This window comes from Clinocottus analis, unplaced genomic scaffold, assembly GCF_023055335.1.
Source record: "Clinocottus analis isolate CAN_PGR_092001 unplaced genomic scaffold, fCliAna1.0.p SCAF_5, whole genome shotgun sequence".
NCBI lineage: Eukaryota > Metazoa > Chordata > Actinopteri > Perciformes > Cottidae > Clinocottus > Clinocottus analis.
The window spans coordinates 913,628-931,571 of NW_027176207.1; the positions used below are offsets into that span (position 1 = coordinate 913,628).

A 17,944-nucleotide genomic window follows, 5' to 3' on the forward strand; every position below is an offset into this window, starting at 1 on the left:
AGGAGAGATCCTCTGCACGTCTGATGAACTCAAAGTGTCCGCCATGGGCTCAGGATACAAGTCATGCAAAATATGCAACATCTTCCTTTTGGATGTTGAAACCTTGTCTGAGAACATCCTGAGAGTCCGGCGGGTCGGAGGACTCCCGCCTGAGAAGATCCCGGCAGTCGGCTCCTCGTGCAATGCAAGGCTGCAGCGGCCGACGCCGCCTGACTGAATGTTGAGCGGCTGAAGGGCGGCGAACACGCTCAGCCGTGTACAGTTCCATTTAAATAAACACAAACATGCAATTTATAGAGAATAAAGCCAGCAAGCGTGATACAAATTCCCCATTGCAACTCTATCTGTGCAGCTTACAGTGCTCTGACGTTTGTAAAGACTTGAAACTTGCGTTTTTTTTTTCATATATTTTCCTTTCTAGGATTCAAGGGTATTTTATTTACATTGTGACACTGTTGTGGGTTTGGTATTGAAATGAAGATTTCCATTCAGGATGATATAAATACTCTTTTTTCGTTTTTTTTCTTCATGTAAGCAGTTGTGTATTCGTCCGAATCTGATTGTCATTTTAGGGATCAATGCTCTCCAGGTCGGCGGCCGCAGAGGGTTTACCTCAGGGGGCGGAGCCACACGGCCACATAACTGTGGAGGCAAATTATTGATCTTTTAATTTGTTAACTTAAATTCGAGCATTTGGTTCATTGAACGTCTTTGCAGTTGTGAAAACACCCGAGATCGTGTCTGTGTTCCCTGTACGGCTCATGAGTCTTCACAGCTTCACGCTCCGGTTTTTACAGCAAGAGAATAAATATTGACGCCCGGCTCGCAGAAACGTTCACGATTCTTCATGTCGACTCGGCCATTTACACAACGGAGGCTTCTCATCAGTAGAAACATGTTTTAGGTACGAGGGGCTTGGGGGGAAGGCAGGGTCACTGTTGAAACGATGCGGTCATTTGTAGTTTTAATAAATATGTGCGCATTAATATAAATGAGCAATACAATAAATTACCAAACCTCACATTTCCTTGTATAGCCACAGTGTACATGTAACAATGCCAGTTATAATGAAGAATAGCTACTAAGCGTTATATTATTTAGACGTTCAAATCAATGTTTGTATTTTGAAAGACTATTTAAATGATTAAATTCTATTTTTTACTCAATTTACTGTTGTTTGTTGACACTGCTTTGTTTTTCGCGTGTGATGTTGGCTGTGAATTTCCGTGTGTAGACTTTTATTCTTTCTTTTTCATTTAGATAAAACCAGTTTGATGTCCTTGTCTAAACATGAAAACCACTGTGAAACAAGTGAGATCATCCACTGTCTGACGCCACGGACGGTTACTGTCGGTGCATTGTGTTGTGTAATAAATGGACACACCACCACCACACAGCACTGCCTCATCTCTCCCTGTGTGCACGGACGTGTTGTGTGTGTTAGATGTGTGTTTGTGTGTGTATTAGATGTGTTTGTGTGTATTAGATGGACAGATGTATGTGTTAGATCTGTGTTTGTGTGTATTAGATGTGTGTGTTTGTGTATATTCGATGTGTTAGATGGTGTGTGTTTGCGTGTAATAGATGGATGTGTTTGTGTGTATTAGTTGTGTGTGTTAAGTGTGATAAAGACTACTGTTGTAACTGTCAACATCATGATTTTGATCATCTTGGCCTCTGAAGTGAAGATGGAGGACGTCCTGGACCCTAAACGCCGCACAGACGTCAGGATGAAACAAGCAGAGCGCGATGGCAGCAGGCGGTTGCATGTTTCAGTGCGTGATGGCAGCAGGCGGTTGCATGTTTCAGTTTGTGATGGCAGCAGGCGGTTGCATGTTTCAGTGCGTGATGGCAGCAGGCGGTTGCATGTTTCAGTTTGTGATGGCAGCAGGCGGTTGCATGTTTCAGTTTGTGATGGCAGCAGGCGGTCGCATGTTTCAGTTTGTGATGGCAGCAGGCGGTCGCATGTTTCAGTTTGTGATGGCAGCTGGCGGTTGCATGTTTCAGTGCGTGATGGCAGCAGTAGGTTGCATGTTTCAGTGCGTGATGGCAGCAGTTGGTTGCATGTTTCAGTGCGTGATGGCAGCAGTAGGTTGCATGTTTCAGTGTGTGATGGCAGCAGTTGGTTGCATGTTTCAGTGCGTGATGGCAGCAGTAGGTTGCATGTTTCAGTGTGTGATGGCAGCAGTTGGTTGCATGTTTCAGAGCGTGATGGCAGTAGTTGGTTGCATGCTGAACAAACTGACACCTGGAAACAGCTTTGCCTTCATGCTGTTGTGTGTTTGCACCTCTTGACTGGAGGAGTCTGTTGGGTGAAGCTTTGACCTTCAGCTTGACCTCTGGGCTCTGCTGCAGAGGAGTGAAGTCTTGCAAAGGCTCAAAGTTAAAACACATGATCATCTGCTCACGTGAGGTGATGCAGGACTCTAAGAATGACCTCGTAGTGAACAAAGTACCTTCAACGGCTCCACTTTAACAAACTACATTAAATTGTGGTTGTGCCTTTTTCTTAAGCACCGTTTTCAGACTTTTTTTACTCATAATGGATTATTTTCATATCATGATATTTCTACTTACTGTATGAGTTCTTTCCTAAAGCATTAATGACAGCTGCACATGTATTAACCAGTCCAACTCTACATGGCGCAGGTGACTTCCTGATAGCAGATGGCGCAGTTAAATATAGGTTTAGCAGGCCCAAATCTGGACGCTAGCATTTCGCCCCGACAGCCCAGTGCGTGACAGGTGACAGGTGTGTAACAGGTGAGGGTGGTGGTGAGGCTCAGTGACAGCCAGAGAGCGTAACCGCAGCAGAGGAGACTCTGCGGGACTCAGACAGGACGTGCGCGCCAGCTGCGTGACTAGCGAGCCGCAATGCTTTCCATCACCAGCGCCATCGTCAAACGCACCCGTGTCCTCCAGCGCGTGAGACTGCTGCACAGCTCACCTGCCGCCAACATGCCGATTCAGGTGAGAGGCGCGCGCGTCGAGCTAACTAACGACAGCCGCGTGCGCTTGTGTACGGCTACACGAGAGAGAGAGGCGTCGTTGTATTTAACTGAGAATGAACGAAACCACTCGCTACGTCGCTAGCTCGCCATGCTAGCTTGCTATGCTAACTGTCCTCCTGGAGGCCGTCTTCATGACGGCCAGGAGCGCTACAATGAGTTTGTTTGTTTGTTTGTTTGTTTGTGTCCACGGGCCCCGTCCTGTCGGTGGCTGCAGGGGACTTGAACGCAGCATTATGCAAACTGTGAATGATTAACGTGCAGCTGGTCTGGCTGCTCCGGCGCCTTGAAGACGTGACGTTACTCAGTCATAACCGACACGGACCTGTAGTTCACATGAACATGCACTCTTATTGTGTTGGTTTATTGTATCGTTGTCAGTAAACGTCTGTGAACGCGTAACGTCACGTGTTCGTATCCCCCGAGTTGTTGGAGTTAACTTGCAGCTATCAGGTGGCTTCACTTCACAGCTGCAAACACTGTGACCTTGTGAATGTCGTGTTAGTGACATGTCTTCAAGGGGCATCGTTAAAGTTATGTAAAATCAATTAAATATGGTTGAAACCTCTGTGTGATAAAGCGTCACATGAATCGGTCAATGTTAAGTATTGAATTTAATTAAAGTGTTCGGCCATTTTAACGAACACACGCGTCTATATTCCTGAGGCTTTGTCGCCCCCCAGCGGCAGCGAGCGTGCACCTGTTTACAATCCCCTCCAGGTGATTTACTTAACCCCGGTGCTCATTTATTTCATTATATTAATCTATTACTGTGTAGTCAATACACCTGTACCCGACAGGTTGGAGAACATCTCCCAGCAGTGGAGGTCCAGGAAGGAGAACCTGGAAACAAGGTGTCCATGGATAAGCTCTTCAAGGGGAAGAAGGGAGTCCTCTTCGCTGTACCTGGAGCTTTTACCCCCGGTTGCTCCAAGGTCGAGACCACACTGTCATCTCTTGTTTGCCCCGTGAGCGGTCGTCTTTGACGTCGGCTGACGTTGCATTTGTGTTGTTGCTTCCAGACTCACCTCCCAGGCTTTGTGCAGCAGGCGGAGGACTTGAAGGGTAAAGGTGTGCAGGAGGTGGCCTGCATTTCTGTCAATGATGCATTTGTCATGGCTGCCTGGGGAAAGGAGCACGGAACAGATGGCAAGGTATGGGATGTCGTTTTTGCGCAATGAACAAATGTTCGTGCTTAAGAATCTGGAGGTTGATGATGCAGCAAATACCACTCGGCATTAAATCTCATACATTTCATGATTAAGCATTCTGACCTTACCGCTACTGTCGTCTGCAGATTCGAATGCTGGCTGATCCTACAGGAGCTTTTACAAAGGTAAAACTTAACGTGTGTGTATATTTATATATCAGTTAATGTTCCTGTCACTGTGTGTGTACTCATCTGTCTCTTCTCTCTGCCTCTTAGGCTATTGACCTGCTGCTTGACAGTGATCAGATTGTGCAGGCACTTGGGAACAAGCGATCCAAGAGGTATTGGTCCTTTTGCCAATGTCAATTTTTCAGTATGAGATTGATTTAAAAATTAATATGAACTGATGCAGTCTCAGAAAGCACTCCCTATTTACTGCCAGAGTGCACAGTGTTCACTGTCGGTGCATCATCGTCAGTGTCTGGTGCATTTGAAGTGCATGGCTACACGTCATTGTGTACTCATCCTGTGTTTCAGATATGCCATGTTGGTGGAGGATGGAGTGGTGAAGAAGATCAATGTGGAGCCCGACGGCACCGGGTTGACCTGCAGCCTGGCCTCCAACGTTCTGTCTGAGCTGTAGGCTCATTTACAGCCTATTCAACCAAACCACAAACACATAGTCACTGTAAAAGTTGCACTAGCAAAGCCCCGTATTGCCCCGTTCAATCCTTTTACTTTTCCCAAAGACGGATGCAAAAGTCGCATTGTTTTTTTCTCAGTTATTAATGCGCACAACTATGACATGAATGGCGACCCAAAAGAACTGCGTTCCTCTTCTGTATGCCGATCCCTGTAGGTAAATAAAATCAACCCTGAAAGCAATAATAATGTGTTTCCTCTGTGGTTCATTGTGTGGCTGTGGCTGTGTGTGTGTGTGTGTGTGTGTGTGCTCACAATATCTCACTACTGAATGAATAAGAATGAAACAAGGAATGTTATAATATTCCTTGTTTGGAATAATATTTATAGAACAGAGTTTAATCCATCCTACACACCCAGATGTTTTAACCATACTGCTATTGATACTCATTATGCATCGCTTTCACATAAGGACTCTGCAGCGGCACCATATGTACTGAAATGCACCTGAAGCGTCAAACTTTAGAAGGATTTGCACTAATCTTCAATGTTATGTTTGTGTTTAAAAAGATAATTAGACTCTTGTATTTATCTAAATGTCACTGATTTAAGTGCGTTCTTGATCTGTCTGGATGGGAAAAGGGATATAAAGAGTCAGTCACATGAGTCTTAATTCTTTGCAATTGTCATACATCCCTTTTTGAATGACCTTTTGCAGGTAAACGAGGCTGGACTGATGGGAAATCTAACTTGTACCTCCACTTGCATCGTTGAGAAGTGACTGTTCAAACACTCTGAGCTGCTTATCCTGTTAGACACATCACGTGACCTGGTGACCTCAGGACGCAAGAAGCGGACGCATTGCATTGTGGTCGCCGGTGTTTGATTGAAACAGAAACCACACGACTCTCCAGCCAACTACGCTAATATTCAGCCAGGACGGGTCGTTATTGGTAAGTTAATAATACGCAGCCACAGTTCACGTTGCTGTCACGGGCAGAAACATGCTACAAACACCGAGGAGCGCCGTACGGCAGCAGTTAAGAGCTGCTATCAACGGCTACTTTTAAATGAATTTAAAGGCGCCTAAATTGTGAGCTAACTTCGCTACCCTCTTACGTCACAGAGCTAACTTGATCAACATCGTTTTAGTGAATATGATCTCGTTTAAAAATGAATAAAGAGAGCACCGCCCGGTAAGGAGCTGTTGTGATTTGTAGGGAAGTGAACGATGAGGCAGTCTGAAGCTAGTTAACGTTAGCTAGTTGTGCTACAGTTGTTAGCACAATAATGCAATGCGCGCGTAATTCAACAGCGGCAACCCGAGACCCGCAGTGTTGCTTTCACGATGACTGTAAACACATGCGTGTTTATCCAGGGTGGTAGCGTACGTGTAAATACTATGCAAATACTATGCTAAGCTTCACATTATTAAAATATTGCCCCAGTAGTAATGTAAGCGCACTGATGCATCTTTCATCTTGTGTATAAATGAAACTGACTGTGAGGCTAAAGTAATTAATTTGAACCTTCATCAGAAACAAAATACCCTTTTCACGTACAAAATGCATTTCAATCCAGTCTTAAATTAAATATTGGACACTGTTAGTGAATACAAAATGACTACAAATTACTTTTGATGTCAATAGAGAAACTTTAAGCTGAGAATCAAAACTGTATCCCCAAAGAAGAAGAGGTAAAACCATGAAGGGGAAACAACATTTGTTTAAAGTACTTTATGGGGTTTCTTTCTCTCTACAGCATATTTTTTACATTATATCCTCTTTGTGTTTCAGCAGTTGGTGACCTTTGACCGCCTACACAGCAGCCATGTCGTCGACATCCCAGAAACACAAAGACTTTGTGGCCGAGCCCATGGGCGAGAAGCCTGTGAACGCGCTGGCGGGCATCGGAGACGTCCTCGGCCAAAGACTGGAGGAGAAGGGTTTTGATAAGGTAATGGAGATTTTATGTAATATAACAATACTTACCACAAATAAAGTTCTCTGTCTACAGAGGGGCTTATCCTCGCAGCAATAGGGGTTTTCTCATTGTAACTGTACTTTAAAATAGCCCTTCTCTGTCAAAGTAACACAGAAAAGCATGAACCATACATGGTTGTTAACGCTGTAGCCAGTTTATCATACTTGCAGTAGGTTGAAATCAAATCTAGCGTAACTTGATTAACGAGCTATTCAGCGTTCGTTTAGCGACTCAGAGAAATGGAATTCACAGGCAAAAATATCTTAATCCTAAAGTAAACACAGCAAATAATGGATCTTGCACCAGCTTCTCTACGGCGGGGTTATTTTCCTTTCCCTGTTGACCAGCAGTGTGGGTAGCATTTACACATTTAACTTCATGTGTGTGGGAAAAGTTCTCCTTAAGATCTATCGCTGTACTGTAAGGTGTGTCCGGCGATCCCTTTTCTACATACCGATCATCTATTCTGCCCTCATCACGATAGAGATGGAAACATTGGCTTCTTGACAACAATGTGGGAAATCCTGTCTCGATCCACTTTCATGTTGTGTGATCATCTCTCACAGGCGTACGTCGTCCTCGGCCAGTTTCTGGTTCTGAAGAAAGACGAGGAGCTTTTCCGGGATTGGCTGAAGGAAACTTGCAAGGCGAATATCAAGCAGCAAGGTGACTGCTTCGGCTGCCTTAAAGAATGGTGTGACGCCTTCTTGTAAAGCGTTCAGCCATCGTTTTCTACTTCTGAAGTCCGAATTGTACATTATCTCTTTAGTGATCTTGCTTTAATTCTGCTCTGCTCTCCATATGCACTGACACTCTTCACACACCTGAGGTTCTTGAAGTGGATTCATTTTCAATTTCTACTTAAAGCTGTCGGTGTATTTCTGAAATCCTTTGACACGGCCTCCCACGGTCTTCTCACGGTCTCTGCACAGTAGATCTTTACTTCACGACAACTCTTTCTATAAATTGACAAAGATGGGTGGAGAATCACAAAAGGTGTCGTCTGCTGGTGGTCAGTATTTCAAACAGCAGTCATTTAAACTTGTTTTAGCAGAAGCACGGGTGTAGCTATTAACAGTATGGACCACCAGAGGACTGACAGGGACTCTGAAGTGAAGCAGGCAGCAGAGCCGTCGGGCTGAACGGCCCAGTTTGTTTTATTGGGGAAAGGCAGCTCACGGGCATCATATTCAATGTGTCCAAGATCATTGAAATACTGCATGTATTTCTATTAAAGGTTGAATTTTAAATGTATAGTTCATCATTGTTGGTCATGTACTGGAGATTTACATCTCTTAAACTAAACACGGCTACTTTGTTCTCCCGTTAGCTTCAGAATGATTTTAAAATGTGTTTCAGTTCTGCACACGCTTGTATGTTTGTACTCATCAACTTGTGGGCTTCCTGCCATGACTGCCTGTTTTTAAAGCCATTGTAAGGTTGATAATAGCTGTTTTTTGTTTTTTTTTCATTCGTAACTCAGTTCATCATCACCAATGTTTCAGGCGCTTCTTGAAGGGATGGTTGTCTGGTTGAAGGTCTTTAGACGATGTGACTGTTTCATGTAATGAAACTAAACAGAACGTATGTGACATTGCTCAAAGACATCGACCTTTTTACCTTTTTTTTTTTTTTTTATCACAAAGGCTTTTAACATTTGATCTTGCAAATGAAGAAGCAGCGGACTCACTGAATGGTCAGCTCTAAGCTTGTCTGGACCTAAAGGAAAAGTATTTAAATAAAGATGCAGATGCAACAAACTCAAATGCTGTCAAAGATGTGTCTGTTGCTGGTGAGCGGGCTGAAGTACACAATCCTGTAGCTGCAGGATGAACAAACGGCCGCGATGCAGAGACTCAATCGGCACCTTTTTAACGGAGTAGAAGCTACGTGGTCGATGTGCTGTGTGTTTGACATGATGTACATGAAGTAGAAGATGACCTCAGGTCTGATTCTGCAAATCAAAACCCCAACAAGTGTCCGGCAACTCCACCCAATCTACTGCTCGTCTTTGCCTTTTCCTGACTTCTCAATGAAAAGGTGATCCACTGGACTGTTTCTTTAAATTGAGTGAGACGTGTGAGTCTGTGTTTTGTAACGCCAACCAGCTTCGTGTCGTTCATGTCTTCATGAGTGAGCGTGACATCACTGACTGCTTCTGAGCATGAGACCTTAACGCATGAAGCGGTGTGACGGCTTCATTCAGACGAGCTATGAAACCTGCAGGAGTTCACGTTCAGGATGTCGACTAATCTTCCACACGCTGCTGTCAGAGCATGTAACTGTTGTGTAGAAGCTTTGTTGTGTTAACGTCTAGCTGATGTCTGGTTTTTGACTGAAATCTTTGTTTTTTATTCTGCTCTTATCATTAAACATGACTATAATACACGCACCGGAAACATGTTTTATTGTCATGTCCGTTTTAAATTATGACATTGTTATCAAATAAAATCACAAATGAGGGAGAATCTTTGATGACAGGAGGTTTTATTTCAACACACGATGTTCCTTGATCTCTTTAATGTTATATTACTGACAATACATTGGTTCATTGTTTGAAAACCGTACAGAGCAGAAGTTCACAAAAGTATCATGAGCTCATGAGAAGAGACGTCTGAGGGAACCCCCAATGAGAGCGGCTTTATTTATTGTTGATTGAACAGAAGTAACCCACGGTGTGTTCTGTAGATGGAGACGCAACCACAGAGACTCATTTGAATTAAATGTGGGATCCTCATGGGACGTTACAGAAGCTCAACCTGATGGCTCAAACCATGACGGACACCATTTTTTAAATGTACATTTTAATTGCTTTATTCTTTGCCTCAAATAAATATGAAAGTCTTCTTGTCGATCACATTTCTGACTTTGCTTTAATGGCGTGGATTATACACGTCTTAATCCCTGGAATGTTGTTGGGTTTCTTTTTGGGGTTCTGTGCTATTGTACAATCTGGGTTTGATTGATCTGTTGCTCACCTTACACAGTAGCACACACACACACACACACACACACACACACACACACACACACACACGCTATGGCAACAGCAGAGAAATGAGCAAAATGCTAAATCTTGGTAAAACCTTGAACGGGACTGAATGCGATGTTGCACAGTGAGGAACAGAAGACGAGGAAAAGAAAACATGTTGACAGACGGGACGCGGCTCTGAAGGACGGAGAGAGAACGGAGACTTCCTGTGAGTAAAGTCTAATCTGGAGAAGAGTGAGGACCTCCGCCTCCCTAAGGGATCACCACATGGGACGCTCTTCATCACCTGGCAGGCTCGTCTTCTCTTTCCCTCACTGGCCGGATCTCAAATGTGTGGACACTTTGTTTTTGATGGGGACTCGACCCCCTGCCCTCTGAGGGCAGCGTGTGAGACGCGTAGCACCACAATCCAAAGACCTACAGTGTGAATGTAGCCTCCCAGTTCAGAGTCAGATGCTGCAGCATCCATACTGGTGTGTTGCTGGGACCAGTGGGCCCAACACCACAACGTCCCTCTGGCAGTTACCTGGAATATTAATGAGCATGAAATGTGTTTCCACACAGATGAGAGCGCTTTCTTTTATGTTTTCATAAGTCTTGTTTTCTCATAATGATAACTGACTCTCCACTGATTGCTTTCAGGTTTAGTTTCAAGTTATTTCTTTATTTTTCTTCTTTATTTTTCTTCCTCTCACATTGAGTCGGACGTCAGCGGTTAAAGAATTTAGTTGGAGACATTTTGTCGTAGATTTTGTGTACCGCACATCGGCAGCTTTTATGCAAGGTTAGTATATAGCACATTGACGGCTAATTCAGATCAGAAGTACATGTACACACTGTACACACTGTACACACTGTACACACATGTACACACTGTGCAGTTGTACCATGAACCTCAACAATCCCTGATTGCTCTCACAGCAGAGCGCAGAAGAACTTCTTCTCCCTGTACGGGTTCTCCGAGGTGGGCACGGGGGTGATGAGCGGGTCGTCACAGGAGTGGGCGTCGCAGTACGCCATCAGGTCGGCGGCTGCCTTCGACACCTAGAGGTGAGGATGCTCAGGTTTAGGGCGCTTCATCATCGTGTACGTTCCACTTCCTGTGTTTTCCTGTGAGGTCATTATCTCCTCAGGAACATCTGGATCCACACGGCAAGAAATTAAAGTATATATATATATATATATATATATATATATATATATATATATATATATATATATATATATATATATATATATATATATATATATATATGTAATGTTTGTTTTTTTATGTTTTTTTTTATAACATATATAATGTTTTTTTTTATTTTTATATATATATATATATATATATATATATATATATGTAATGTTTGTTTTTTTATGTTTTTTTTTATAACATATATAATGTTTTTTTTTATTTTTATATATATATATATATATATATATATATATATATATATATATATATAATGTTTGTTTTTTAAATCTTCTGTTCTGTTAACCTTTGGTTATGTGATGTGCTGCATGTTTCTCTGTTCATTTAATAACTGGAGGCTACAAGTGTTTTCAGGTTCCTACAGATTTAGCACAGTTTATAAGACGATATGTTTTAAAGGGTGTAATGTCTTGCAGCTCGACTAACAGGCTGTATTCTCCCACTTTAATGACACCTTTTACATCCCTCAACACATTGTACAGTCTTGGCTTTTGAGCCTTGTTGAATGTTTTCATGTCTTTTAAGTCTAATGAGTCAAAACCTGAAATCTATAGTATCAAATGTACTGCTATAAATAATACTACCGGGATGAGCGAGTGAGATATGGATTCATTTGAAGGAAAGTAGATGTTTGTCGTGACGAAGGTATCACAGCACAGCAGTGAACAACAATACAGGAAACAATACAGAAGCAATAACAGCAGAGTTTGAATGGAAAGTACACGCTTCAGTACATCACTAGTTTACTTTATGACTTTGCAGCACATCTCAAGATGTTTTAAAGCTTCACATTAAACAGAGAAGGAGGTCTTCCTCGCTGTAGAAGATGCTCTGAACACCACTGCTGAGAACATTTCTCTTTTTCCCTCAGCACAATATCACCAGAAAGTTATGCTTTGCAGCTGGAGACTTTCTGAAACATGATGTTATTATATATATATATATATATATATATATATATATATATATATATATATATATATATATATATATATATTTTTACTTTTAATTGTTTTTATATGTTCACTAATGGAGCATTGTGTCTTAGCGATGGAAGACGGCTCTGCTGTGTGTTCTGATGCCAGCAGGAACATTCAGAGACTCTCTCCTGCAGAGCATCGACTCTGCGGCTCAGCGCTGAGTCCTGCAGCAACGTGGAGTCAAAGCGCTTCGTTGCTGTCCAGTCATCTCTAACTGGATTGGAGGCTTGATGTGAACAAACGTAAAACAGAGCCGGTCTCTTCTTAACCCGAGGGGGGTTGAGCTGCTGCAGCACCATCAGTCAGCTTTATTCTAGCGGTTTGTGGACAAGAACTGGACTTAGTGACAGAGGAGAGCTTAAGATGTCAGTGTGAGGCGCCTGAAACATCTGGACTTGTATTAAGAGAGTAGGATTATTATTATTTTGACATTTTCATGAATTCCAATTAAGATGGAGTGTGTTAATTAATCCACTGTGTTGTTATTTAGCCTCCTTTTCCCCTCTGGTCTCATTTGTTGAAGCGCATTCCACTTTTCATGGTCCATACCTGGACGTGAGGCTGTTCTTACCTTTATCCTGCAGAAGCTGGCCTCGATCTTCAGCTGCTCCACCAGCTTCCGGGCCTGGCCCACACTCATGGCGCTGTTCACTGGGGTGTCTGCTTTCATCCTGCCGACAGGAACACAGCGGCGTGAAGCACCTTCTGTCTTTGATTTGTTTCAGTGTTTCATGGAATAGTTCTCCAGGAATGAGTGATGCACATAAACACAACTGTCACTTGTATAAATGATGTTGCAATAAGTTATGGTTGACACTTCACACACTGAGGGTTATTAATTGTGAAGTTAGCTTTTTAATATGAGTGATCAAATGAACGACTGTATGTGTGAACTAAAGTACTAAATACAGTATTGTGTCACATGATAAACGCTAAACTCAACAATGATAATATTCATAGTTTACATATGTTGGTGCAGCAGAGCGAGCAGCATGAAACAAGTCAGTCTTCAGTAACGCAGATTACATATCAGTCAGCATTGTGTTGTAAAATTGCCACGTCTGATCCATCGTGTCATCTAATATTGCAGCAGAAGCGTATAGTACATTCTATTAAATGCAAAATTAACATGTTAACTGGGCCAAACGGTCAAACGTCTTCACCACGGACGAGCCAGATACTGTGAGCACACACACATCAAATAGAATGAAATAAACACTGCGGCCACAGACATTTATGAAATATGAACACAAATGATTGAAAAAAACAACGTGTCAGATGAAGAAGGAGCAGGATGGATTGTCAACAGCGGCAAAGAAGCGAATCTCTTTGAACCATTCTGGACCTTTCTCCATTGTCTGTTCCCTCCCATCTCCATCCAGCCCCTGTTCTCCTTACCCGCTTCGTGGTCCTCCTCAGGTGCAGTCTTCCCCCTCTTCTCTCTCTCTTTTCCTCTCTGGTTCTGCCTCTCCGTGACCCTCTGTGAGCGTACGTTTGGTGGTATCAGTGCAGCCGGACCCCACCCCTCACAGACAGAGCCTGGATGGCACCCTGCTCTGTACAGTTCAGCGCTCTGCAATCCATCCACAATGAGCTGAGCTGTGTGCTGGATGGATAGGAGCCCCTCCACCCCCTTCTCCTTCCCCCCTCCCCGGGCAGTAAGTGGTACCTGCCAGCCAGTGGGAGGGGGAAACCATTGGTAAGGGTTTCACTGTGAGGGGGGATCGTACCACATCAGTGTGTGTGGAGGTGGGGGTGGACTGCCATCTCTCTGGTCTCCACCTCTCAGAGGCAGCAGGGTGGTCTGAGGGTGTGTGGTTGTGTTTCATGCTAAAACACGAGCTGCATCTCGGGATGTGAGCTCAAGTGTCCTGACTCACTGCGTGTCTCTCTGCCTCGTCCTCTCCTCTGTTGCTATGGGGACTGCTGCTGCAGTCTGGTTCAGGGGTTGACATCACTGTCAAGCACGTGAACGTCCTGCTGGCATTCACTGGGTGTGTGATGGCCTCCGGACGAGAATAATGTCTGCTTTATTTAATAGTACAGAGACAATGCAACGTCTTGGAGGGGAAAGCGGGGTCGGTGTGTTTTCGTCAGTGACTCTCGTGACGCGCTCAGATTAAAGAAGAGCTGCGTCAGCATTACGACACAACGGCGCGGTCTCGGTCGTGACGCGTTCAGAGTGAAGACAAAAGTACGTCGCCCTTCATGTGAAAGCTCTGCTACTCCGTGGAGATTCAGAGATTCAAAGATTCAGAGATTCAGAGGGCACTGGAGCAGACTGACGTCTGCAAACCAGCAACTAAACGATCGAAAGCTGTCAGCCGCCATCTTTGCTAAGCTAGCGCTGTGGGCGTGTCAATGCTGTGTGTTTTTGGCGGTGACCTCTCTCTCTAATTTATACTATCTTTGATAGCGAGGGGGCCGTTTCTCGTTTTCGCTGTTTTGACCTTAGTGCTTGCCGTCGTACAGTTGTGGGTTTGTGTAGAGTGATGTTTTTTTATTGAGAACATTTTATAAACTGAGAGCAACTGTATTTGATTTTTATTTGTTTGGGTAATTTAAAATAATCTTAAATCCACTAAACATATAAACTATAATAGAACTTAGATTATTATTGTCTCCTGCAGCTGGATGTACATGATCTTAACACAGTTACTATCCAGTAATATCCATTAATACTGTTTATTAAAGATACATGAACTCAAGTGAATTTTCACAAAAATATGTAAAATCTGTTTTTTATTTGTGCAAATGAAAGGAGTGTCTTCTGTGTGACTGTAATGAATTCAAGACAATATGAGATGGTACACACACACACACACACACACACACACACACACACACACACACACACACACACACACACACACACACACACACACACACACACACACACACTTCGTGCTTGCTTGAACTCAACACGTTCAACATCTTTTTCTTGTGTTGAACTGACCGATCTGGATGTTCCTGCAGGGACTGCAGATGAGCTTCATGACGGCAGAGTGAACAGCAGCATGTTGGGATTTATAAACTGAGGCTGCAGATTAAGGACTCCATCTGCTGGATGATGCCGGCAGGTTACACCACGTCGCTGAGAGTCCAGTCACGACAAGCCTGCTCCTGATGGAGCGGCTGCTTCAGAGCTACACAGTGAAAGTGAATTACTGAAAGTAACCTGGTTTACAGAAACAGCAGACAGTGATATGAGATAAGTACATTTACTGTCTTCAAGCTCTAAACCACGAGACTCCAGAGGGCCGCACCTTCTTCTGCAGCAAATCTCGAGTGATGAAAGAAAGAAGTGAAATTCATCTCAAATGGTTTTCTAAACATACAAAAACATGTAAGTTATGTAAATAGTATAAACTGTAGACGGTGTTCTCCATCACACACGTTTCTTCTTGTCGTGGGAGGAAAGGTGAGGTGATAACATGAAAGATGTCTCTGCTCCATTTGTGCCTTTAATGTGTCCCATAATAAGCGTTCACTGCTCAGGTGTAATCAACATTATTAATGACTGCAGTCCGTCCACTTGCGCAGCGTATTGATTACACCTGGGCTTCTTCTGCTGTCATTTATCAAATGTCAGCTGTAGAAAAGTGAACGGGAAAAACACAAGAAACATAATTAATGACAACGTCCCGTTTGACATCTTTTCACACGGCACCGCGTCGTCTTCAACGTGTTCACTCAGCCTGCGTTTATTGATTCAGTGCCTTAAGATTGAAGCTATATTAAATGATTATTATACACTTGAACAATTAATAGTAGCTGTTTAATTCAGTCAAATAATATAATAATCTATCAATTTGTTTTATTTTTCCATATATATTTAGCATTTTTTAGTTAGTACATAAACAATTTGAAATTGCTTCTAACAAACTAAATGTAGCTGTAAGCATATATAAAGTATTGTTTATGTATTCCTAATGAACAAACTTGTGTATACCACGTGATAAATGCTTAATAACACAAAACAACACATCTGTAATCAAACAGAATGTCAGAAGTTTGACAGAAATCATCTTAAGGTCCTCTTTTCGACAGTTTACAAAGTTATGATAAGTTGAAAATAGTTAACAGCTTTAGGTTAAGAAGTGTTTTATTAGGCGTTTATTTGTTGTTAATACACTGTGAATGCTCCATAGATGAGTTATAGTTCATCATTAATAGGTTACAGTGTGTTGAACACATTGTTCTGGAGACGCTGTGTTGCTGCCTGCAGAGCAGTAAATGCTTTAATCTAGTGTCTCTCTTTCTAAATGAACTGCCAGCTAATAATAATAATAATAAAAATAATAATAAAGATGTATCCTGTGGCTGTTTGAGTAGCAGCTATCAGCCGTCTCTCGCTGTCAGAGTTGTTTTTACATTTTTTGCATCCTTCTGCTGAGCAGGTTCATCTCCTGCAGCCTCTTCTATCCTGTTTCAACACGTCGAGTTTAAAGCCGTTAATTCATTCAGCCAGAGACCAGTTTTAATGCTTATGATTCATTTATTTTGTCCTGGCACACGCTGTGAAAAACAGCGGCAGCAGGTGTGATCAGAACATGACGGGAAGCGTCCACAAACCTCCCGGATGCTGCAGAGCGCTGCTGCTGCTGTCATGAGTGTGTGTGTGCCACCTGCAAACACGCCATCCCATAATATGCTGCCACGATGACTCTGATGTCACGGGTCGACGTGTGAACGTTAAGCCGGTGAGCTTTGAACCCGGGACAATCGGGACAAGTCTCCAACCGTCTTTCCATAATGTGAAATGCTTTGTTCATAAATCCAGTAAAGTTTTCAGAATAACACAGCTGGGATTTTGATTATGAACTCTGCTATAAATATTACTATGAATTACCACGTCCTGCATTTATTTTTACTTAATTAACAATCCTAATTAAGTTGAAGTTAATCACTGTGACGGCACACAGGAGGCTTCAGGCTGCAGCCGAGCAGCAGACGCAGAGAATAAAATAAAAAAAGAAGCTTTATTCTGTGACACAAATATAAAGAGTTTGGTAGATCTGACTTGAAAGCTTGATGTGTCTCGTACAGTAGATGCAGAGTGAAGCATGGCGCTCGGTTCTGGTCCACCTGCAGCGTTCAGGTCCTCGTCGACCTCTCAGGACGTTCCCGTGACCTCGTCAACACATCGCTGACGTTCTGTTTGAGTCCATGCGGCGCAGTCGGGCCTCAGCCTCGAGGTCGACGTCGATAAATATTGAAACTGTGTTGATTTTCATTTCAACCCATTTGGACCATTGATTCCATGATCGGCTCCCAGACACCAGGATGCTGACGGGCCTCAAGCTCAGCGTGAGGTTTGATTCTGAAGAACAAAAGGCACGAAGGTCTGAAGGCCTGAAGGTCTGAAGGTCTGAAGGTCTGAAGGCCTGAAGGTCTGAAGGTCTGAAGACCTGAAGGTCTGAAGGTCTGAAGACCTGAAGACCTGAAGGTCTGAAGGTTTGAAGGTCTGAAGGTCTGAGGAGCAGCGGCTTCAACAGCCGCTGCGTCTCAATGTTCTGCAGAAACGTCTCCTGCAGCAGCTGCAGCAGCCTCAGCAGCATTTAGCATTAGCTTTAGCATTAGCAGCAGCAGCATTAGTAGCAGCAGTAGCAGCATTACTAGCAGCAACATCAGCAGCAGCATTAGCAGCAGCAGTAGTAGCAGTAGTAGCAGTAGTAGCAGTAGCAGCATTAGCAGCAGCAGTAGCAGCATTAGTAGCAGCAGCATTAGCAGCAGCAGTAGCAGCAGTAGTAGCAGTAGCAGCATTAGCAGCAGCATCTCTGTGTGAACGACTGCACTTTGATGGTTCAGGAAGCCGCTGACGACACATTTATTTAAAACATTTATTTAAAACATTTATTTAAAAGATTTATTTAAAACAAATGAAATGCAGTGAAGAAAAGATTTAACTGTCCACTGCGTGAGAGAAATGTTGCTATGGAAACATCGAAGATGATCTATATTGAGTTACACGTCACCAATTGTGTG

General features: G+C 43.2%; 4 protein-coding genes across 6 annotated transcripts in view; 3 read left to right on the forward strand and 1 right to left on the reverse strand.

Annotated features, from left to right (window-relative positions):
* The window catches only part of esrra (estrogen-related receptor alpha), a 15,017-nt gene extending 13,623 nt beyond the window's left edge, over window positions 1-1,394 (forward strand). For both annotated transcript variants that reach the window (XM_068600366.1, XM_068600367.1), the window contains one exon: window positions 1-1,394. This exon is cut by the window's left edge and continues 1,470 nt beyond it. The gene's annotated coding sequence lies outside the window, so the exon portion shown is untranslated.
* Window positions 1,395-2,750: 1,356 nt separating this feature from the next.
* On the forward strand, window positions 2,751-5,049 carry prdx5 (peroxiredoxin 5). Its single transcript, XM_068600439.1, has 6 exons — window positions 2,751-2,970; window positions 3,809-3,943; window positions 4,031-4,162; window positions 4,306-4,344; window positions 4,435-4,499; window positions 4,696-5,049. Exons 1-6 carry the CDS (start codon window positions 2,875-2,877, stop codon window positions 4,799-4,801), a joined length of 573 nt encoding a protein of 190 aa, XP_068456540.1. The 5' UTR covers window positions 2,751-2,874; the 3' UTR covers window positions 4,802-5,049.
* A 585-nt stretch (window positions 5,050-5,634) lies between these two features.
* On the forward strand, window positions 5,635-9,172 carry banf1 (barrier to autointegration nuclear assembly factor 1). 2 transcript variants are annotated; one of them, XM_068599912.1, is made up of 3 exons: window positions 5,635-5,753; window positions 6,600-6,756; window positions 7,350-9,172. In XM_068599912.1, the coding sequence occupies exons 2-3, from the start codon at window positions 6,631-6,633 to the stop codon at window positions 7,494-7,496; spliced, it is 273 nt and encodes a 90-aa protein (XP_068456013.1). In that variant the 5' UTR covers window positions 5,635-5,753; window positions 6,600-6,630; the 3' UTR covers window positions 7,497-9,172. The 2 variants fall into 2 exon arrangements, with proteins under 2 accessions (XP_068456013.1, XP_068456012.1); XM_068599911.1 differs by having other exon boundaries at window positions 5,638-5,753; window positions 6,597-6,756.
* Window positions 9,173-9,238: 66 nt separating this feature from the next.
* gng3 (guanine nucleotide binding protein (G protein), gamma 3) lies at window positions 9,239-13,719 on the reverse strand. Its single transcript, XM_068599913.1, has 3 exons — window positions 13,355-13,719; window positions 12,528-12,627; window positions 9,239-10,819 (listed from the first exon to the last, which is right to left on the reverse strand). Exons 2-3 carry the CDS (start codon window positions 12,624-12,626, stop codon window positions 10,691-10,693), a joined length of 228 nt encoding a protein of 75 aa, XP_068456014.1. The 5' UTR covers window position 12,627; window positions 13,355-13,719; the 3' UTR covers window positions 9,239-10,690.
* Window positions 13,720-17,944: the final 4,225 nt, after the last annotated feature.

Coding starts and splice junctions, on each gene's coding strand:
- banf1 (XM_068599912.1), top strand. CDS start 6,631: ATGTCGTCGACATCCCAGAAACACAAAGACTTTGTGGCCGAGCCCATG. Junction 6,757..7,349: donor AGGAGAAGGGTTTTGATAAG/GTAATGGAGATT, acceptor CATCTCTCACAG/GCGTACGTCGTCCTCGGCCA.
- gng3 (XM_068599913.1), bottom strand. CDS start 12,626: ATGAAAGCAGACACCCCAGTGAACAGCGCCATGAGTGTGGGCCAGGCC. Junction 10,820..12,527: donor CCAGCTTCTGCAGGATAAAG/GTAAGAACAGCC, acceptor CCTCACCTCTAG/GTGTCGAAGGCAGCCGCCGA.
- prdx5 (XM_068600439.1), top strand. CDS start 2,875: ATGCTTTCCATCACCAGCGCCATCGTCAAACGCACCCGTGTCCTCCAG. Junction 3,944..4,030: donor TTACCCCCGGTTGCTCCAAG/GTCGAGACCACA, acceptor TGTTGCTTCCAG/ACTCACCTCCCAGGCTTTGT. Junction 4,500..4,695: donor GGGAACAAGCGATCCAAGAG/GTATTGGTCCTT, acceptor CCTGTGTTTCAG/ATATGCCATGTTGGTGGAGG.